At 59.5% G+C, this 6,184-nt stretch overlaps 1 protein-coding gene across 1 annotated transcript; it reads left to right on the forward strand.

Moving 5' to 3' along the window:
* Positions 1-718: 718 nt before the first annotated feature.
* On the forward strand, positions 719-3,734 carry LOC102111742 (uncharacterized). Its single transcript, XM_088059831.1, has 6 exons — positions 719-839; positions 1,599-2,101; positions 2,456-2,539; positions 2,640-2,809; positions 2,994-3,094; positions 3,187-3,734. The coding sequence occupies exons 2-6, from the start codon at positions 1,705-1,707 to the stop codon at positions 3,302-3,304; spliced, it is 870 nt and encodes a 289-aa protein (XP_087915957.1). The 5' UTR covers positions 719-839; positions 1,599-1,704; the 3' UTR covers positions 3,305-3,734.
* Positions 3,735-6,184: the final 2,450 nt, after the last annotated feature.

Consider the following 6,184-nt stretch of genomic DNA (forward strand, 5'->3'; position numbering starts at 1 on the left):
CAGAGCTGTGGCAGGAAACAAAGAACTGTCCAATCCATCCAGGAAAAGAGTGGAGAAATAGCAGGTGGTGGATATGGCCCACACTTGGGATTGATTTTATCTGCCTGAACTGCAAAGGCCGACAGAGTCCGAGCGGAGCCGGACGCCGCCACCGCCAGCGTTGCGATGTGTCTGGCCCTGCCCCTGCCCTGGCTGCAGCCGCCTGTGGAGACCCCCAGAAGCCGCTTCCCGGGGGCTCCGCTCCTTCAGCAGCTCCTCCGGCGTGGGGCCCTTTTTCATAGCGAGGCTTTTTCGGGAGAGCCTCTCCTCTCCCTCTCCCCCCCCCCCTCCCTCTCTCTCTCTCCCTCTCCCTCTCCCTCTCCCTCTCCCCCTCCCTCTCCCCCTCCCCTCCTCTTTTATGCCCCGCCCTCTTTTTTACTCTCCTTTTTAATCTCCTTTTTATTCTTCTCTCGTTTTCACTCTCCAGTTTACTCTTCTCTCTCCTCCCTATTTACTTTTCACTGGCGTTTTTTGTCTCCTTTTCTCTCTCTTCTTTTATTTCCATTTTCCTCCCCGCCTCCACCGGCCCTCAGCGCCTCACGGCCGGTGGGCGGAGCCCGCCCCTCACGGCTGTCCCGCCGCGCTCGCTGATTGCTCAAGGCGGCCAAAGCCGCTCCGCCCCTCCCCAGCCCGGCTCTCAAGTGCAGCGCCCGGGCCGCGCTCGCTGTGTCCGTGCGGCCGGAGCGGAGCGGAGCGGAGCGGTGGTGGCGGGACCCGCCTTGGCGTCAGAGCGGAGCGGCGAGCGCGGCTGGAGCCCGGCCTGGTGGCGGTGACGGAGCTCGGAGGCGGCTCCAGCACAGGTGCGACCCGCGCTCGGTTGTGCCCCAGCTCTGGGCTCGCTGCGGGCGGAGGGGGCCGCGGTGAGGGGGGAAGGCGGGGGGTCTGGCGAGTTCCTTGTGCCGGGTTCCGCCGTGTCCCCCCTGTCCTGAGATGGCGGAGGGAGCGGCTGCCCTCGGTCTCCTCCTTGCCGCGGATCCCTGGGGAGGAGCCGGTGCCCCAGCAGCGATGGCTCATCCCGCTTGCTCCGCGTGTCGGACGGAGGAGGCTTTGGCAGTCACGGTCAGGTTGCGAGGCGGTGCTCAGGCGGGCTGGGCGCCGCTGCTCAGGCGGGAGGTGTCCCTGCCCGGCTGAGGGCTGGGACGGGATGAGCTTGAAGGTGTCTCAGAGTCCCGAGCACTGCACGGGCCGAGTGGAGGCAGAAGGCGCCGCATCCTGCCTGCTTCGGGCTGGGGGCTTCTTGGCGCTGCCTTCTCTGCGAGGAGCCGCTCCCTGTTCGCGGGCAGGGAGCCGAAGCGGCTGTGCCGGCGCTCGGTGTCCCCGGGCTCCAGGCCGCCGGGGCAGGGGGTGCGGGGCACGATGCTGAGCAGCCCGGGGCTGCTGGTTCTTCCCCCTGGGGAGGCGGGCTCCGAGCCGCAGCTGCCCTGTGCCGGCAATTCGGCAGCTCCGCGGCGTTGTCGCCGCCTGTCCCCGCCCGGAGCTGGGCTGGGGCGGCTGCAGAGCCAGAGCGGCCGGGGCCGTGGGGAGCGGAGAAGTCCTGGAGGCTGCGCTTGTCTCCGCAGGTGCTGCAGCAGCGTGCGGGGAGTGGAGACGGCGCGGGACTGAGCTGGCAGCACCCTCTTGAGTCTCGGTGTCCCGCAGGTCCGGAACCCCCAGTGACCTCTCATCATGTCCCTTTCCGCTCCCCGTGGGTGTAAAGCTGTTGCCGAGGCCGATCTCCGAAGGCCGATTTTGGCACTCCTGAAGGCTCGGGATCGAGGTGCTGCATGTTCCAGGCAGAGAGATGCCGGCTGCGAGCTGGAGGAGAGTGAATTCTGCTCCATTCATGGGATTGTGAAGGAGCTGCTGCACCTCCAGGAGGGGCCAGCAGCCGGGATTCCACACTTGCCTGGGGCGCAAGAAGCCCCTTGTCCTACGCCAGAGGATGCCACTTGGGAGCGTGCAGTGAGTGAAGATGCGGAGAATGGATTCTGCAGTAACGATGGGAGTGTGAGGGAGCCCCTGGGTGCCCAGGGCACATCAGCCGCTGGCAATGTCCACAAAAGAATCCTCAGAAGATTCCTGGGTGAGTGCAGGGCCTCTAGGGAGGGGAGAGTGTCACCTCCCCAGGACAGAGCTGGCAGGTGTGTGGCTGTTTCCCCATTTCTGGAAGAGGCCTCGTGCTCTGCTCAGCCCCATCAGTGGCTGGAAAGAACAGCCCCAGCTGCCCCCAAGCCCGTGCGGGTCTCCTGCTGCAGCCTGTCCCCAGCCCCGTGTCCCTGGCTGTCCCCAGCCCCGTGTCCCTGGCTGTGTGCAGGCTCTTGGCTCTCTTGCTGCCAGCTGAGTGAGGGGCAGACTGGCGGAGGGGGTCCCTCCTGTGCTCCCGAGCAACTGGGTGAACAGATCTGAGGGCTGGCTCTGTTTCTCTTTTGTGATCAAGGCAAGCGGTTCAGGTCCCGTCCTGTGGTCATTTTCTTGAGTCTGGTGTTGCTGCCTTCTGTGGTGACCCTGGCTGTGCTGTCAGGTAAGGGAGGGGCAGCAGCCTGGGCCCAGCCCCTCGGGGCAGAGGGGTCCCTGCTCCCTGCAGCGGGGAATCCTCACACCTTCTCCTCTTCCCCCTCCAGCACGACAGGCTCCAGTTCCACCTGTGCCTGTGCAGGGCTGTCCCTGTGGCTGGGTTGACTACTGCGGGACCTGCTACTACTTCTCAAGGGATCACGGCACCTGGGAGCAGGGTCAGGAACGGTGCTCCAAGCTGGGGGCCTCCCTGGCCATTCTCAAGGATGAGGAAATGGTGAGTGAGGGGCCGCGGGTGCTGTGGGGTGGCTGAGGGGAGCCTGGGCGTGCTCCCGGGCCGGGCTGGGTGCTCGTAGGGCAGGGGCTGCAGCTCTGTGCCAGGGCCCTGCAGGGAAGGAGCCCCACGGTGCAGGGGTCCCCCCGAGGGGCCGGATCAGCTCCCACTCCTCTCTCCGTGGCAGGATTTGTTCTTCCGGCTCCGCGGGAACACCGATTACTGGCTGGGGCTGCGCAGACGGGGCGAGCACCTGCAGTGGGTGGACGGCAGCAACTTCAGCTCCTCGTGAGTGCTGGGGAGCCGGGCAGGGCAGGGGGGAGGACAGGGGCACAAAGGGTTCCCCTGGGAGCCAGCGCCGTCTCTGCTCCTCCTTGCAGGGTTCCTGTCCTCGGCAATTCAGAGTGCGTGTACCTGGCCGACGATAAATTCAGGAGTGAGGACTGCTCCAACGAGCAGCCGTATCTCTGCAGCAAGGCCCAAACTCCTCCCCTGTGACAGAGGGTGGAGAAAGGACCTTCTCCACGCTGGGCAGTCTCAGCTTCAGCTCTCAGCCCCGCATTGGGCTGTCCTTTCTCAGCTGCACCCTGTGCCTTGCGCTTTCTCTCAGGGTCACCTCAGTGCCTCTTCATCCCCACTGCCAACGCTGGCCTGGCTGTCCAAAGGAAAAGGCTCGGCAATACCTCCTGCCTCCGATGCTCCCTGCAGTGAGCGCCTTGCCCTCATGACACAGCAAGCTCAAATGGGAAATCCCACTCTTGGCATCGGGCACCTGACTGGGAAGAATGGTCTGTCTGTCTGTCTGCCCTGTCTGTCTGTCTGTCATGAAGGATCTGAGTGTCCTCCTGCAGGAGGAATCCCAGGCTGAAGCAGGGCAAGGATGTGCTGTCCAGAGGGAGCAGCAGTGACATGAGGTGATTGTAGCCAAACATCCCTCTGCCACTGTGTGGGGAGGAGGGAGGGAGGGAGTGGGGGATGAGGGAAAGCCCAGGAAGAAGAGAACAGTGTGGGGAAGGTGCTTTTTAGGATTTGTTGTACTTTTCATTTTTTACTTCTGATCTGTTTAATAATAAATTATATTAATATTTATATTATTAATTATATTATTTATATTATAAATTATTATGTTACATATAATATAAGTATTATAATAAATAATATATAAAATTATATTATCAATTCTCCAGTCTGTGTCTGTTATGCCCATGATGGGTGAGAGATCTCTCCCTGCCTTTCTGGAGACCCTGCAGCCTTTCCTGATGTGCTCTGTTGCCTGCCCAGGGTGAGGAGGACAGGGACAGAGCGGTTTTGCTGGCTCCAGGCACCCGGCCAGGCCCAGCCCAGCCCAACAATCCCTGTGAGAATTCACTCCACCATGACCCGGCCCCACGGCGGGTCCGGCTCCGAGGGCAGGCGGCTCCAGTAGTTCAAAGTGTTATCAAGTGCTCAGTACTTGATAGGGACCTTCCCATTGTGGTATTCATGCTTGTTCAATCCAGGATTTCATCAACACCCAGTCCCCAGGTTCTGTGTGATCTATTTGCAAGCCTAGAAGGGCACTTTGGGGAATCATCCTTGTGTGCCTTAACTCTCAGGTGTTTAAGCTGCGAGTGTGAAAATCATCTTGCTGTTGGAGCAGTTCCGTTTTAAACACTGTTAAAACTGATGGAAATCACAGGACACAACTTCACATCAACCTTTTTGGGCAAATTTCATCGTTGAGGCAAATTCTTCTCCAGGATGGGTGGGACATTGTGGCGCAGTTTTCTTCACCTTTTGTCCTTTCCCGTGCCACCCAATTAATTACTCATGCTCACAATTAGTTCAAACATGCCACCCTAAGTTCTACTCCCTTCCCCAACTCTCTTCTCCACACACCCTTAGAAAGGTCCTGTATTCATGCAGCCACCACAGAACCCTGTAAAACATTTAGTCTCAAAGGTATTTGAAGACAATTTATTGGTTGTCTCCCTCTGGTGAGGTTCAGGGCTGGGGGCAGTGGGATGATCCTTTTCCTTTGATGCTCACAGGAGTAACCAATTGTGTGCCCTTTTCCCTCTCAAGCACTGCACATCTCTGCTCACCATCATTTGCCTTTCACGAAGAATAAGCTAAATAAAAGGCAACCTAGAAATGCATTTCCTAGTGCAACATACACAAGGAGAATCTGTGCTGGAAAGAGAGTATTTGCAGTGGACAGTGAGTTCACCCTCTGTACGAACAGGAAAGGCCAGGCCAGCCCTGACATGAGATGAGTTACATGCACTGCCTGCTACCTTCCCAGGCAGTATTTCACTGTTGAGCTTCACAGACCTATGTTCCAGCACTCCCAGCGGGCACCTGGAAAGAGAATAGCGGCACATCTACTGCCTGCTACCACCCCTGCCAGGCAATATTGAACCGTTCAGCCTCGCAGACACGTGTGCCAGCACTCCTAGTCGGGTCAGCAGAGCCGTTCCCAGCCTGGCTCCCTCTGGGGCGCCCGTGAGCCATCACAACACGCCCTAAACGCTGTGGCTCTCAGCCTGACACATTCCCGTTTGCTCGTGAACCGTCGCAACTTGCCCTAAACGCTGTTGCTCTCCACCTTGCACGTTCTTGTGTGCTCGTGAACCGTCGTGACACGCCCCAAACGCTGTGGCTCTCAACCTGATTCCTTCTGGCTGATCGGGAACGGTCAGAACACGCCCTGCATGCTCTCCACCTTGCTCCTTCTCCCATTGCTGATGAGACATCGTGACATGCCCCAAATGCCGTGGCTCTCAGCCTCGCTCCCTCCCGGCTGCGAGTGACCCGTCGGAACGTGCCGTAAACGCTTTCTCTCTGCACCTGGCTCCTTCCTGGGTGCGACTGACCCGTCACAACACGCCCCAAACGCTGTGGCTCGCTACCTGATTCCTTCCCAGCGGCTCGGGAGCTTTCGCGACACATCGTAAACGGTGTGTCGCTCTCAAACTCGCTCTTTCTCCAGTGCTGGTGAATCATTGTCACACCCACTAAGTGCTGTGCTTCCTAACCTGACTCCTTCCCCGCAGCTCAGGAGCCCTCACAACACGCCCTGCACGCTGTCACTCTCCTCCTTGCTCCTTCACCGTTGCCTATGAGACATCGTGACACGCCCTTAGCGCTGTGGCTCTCATCCTGACACGTTCCTCAGCGCTGGTGAACCATGGCAAAACGCCCCAAATGCTCTCACTCCCAACTTCGCTCCTTCCGTTCGCTCCTGAACCGTCACAACACGTCCTAAATGCTGTGGCTCTCAACCTCGCTCCTTCCCGGCTGCGACTGACCCGTCACAACACGCTGGAAATGCTTTCTCTCTGCACCTGCCTCCTTCCTGGCTGCTCCTGGGCTCTTGCAACACGCCCGAAAATATCA

Source organism: Pseudopodoces humilis, chromosome 9, assembly GCF_049639895.1.
Source record: "Pseudopodoces humilis isolate 2021_Gansu_Grassland_sample_001 chromosome 9, ASM4963989v1, whole genome shotgun sequence".
In the NCBI taxonomy this organism is placed as follows: domain Eukaryota; kingdom Metazoa; phylum Chordata; class Aves; order Passeriformes; family Paridae; genus Pseudopodoces; species Pseudopodoces humilis.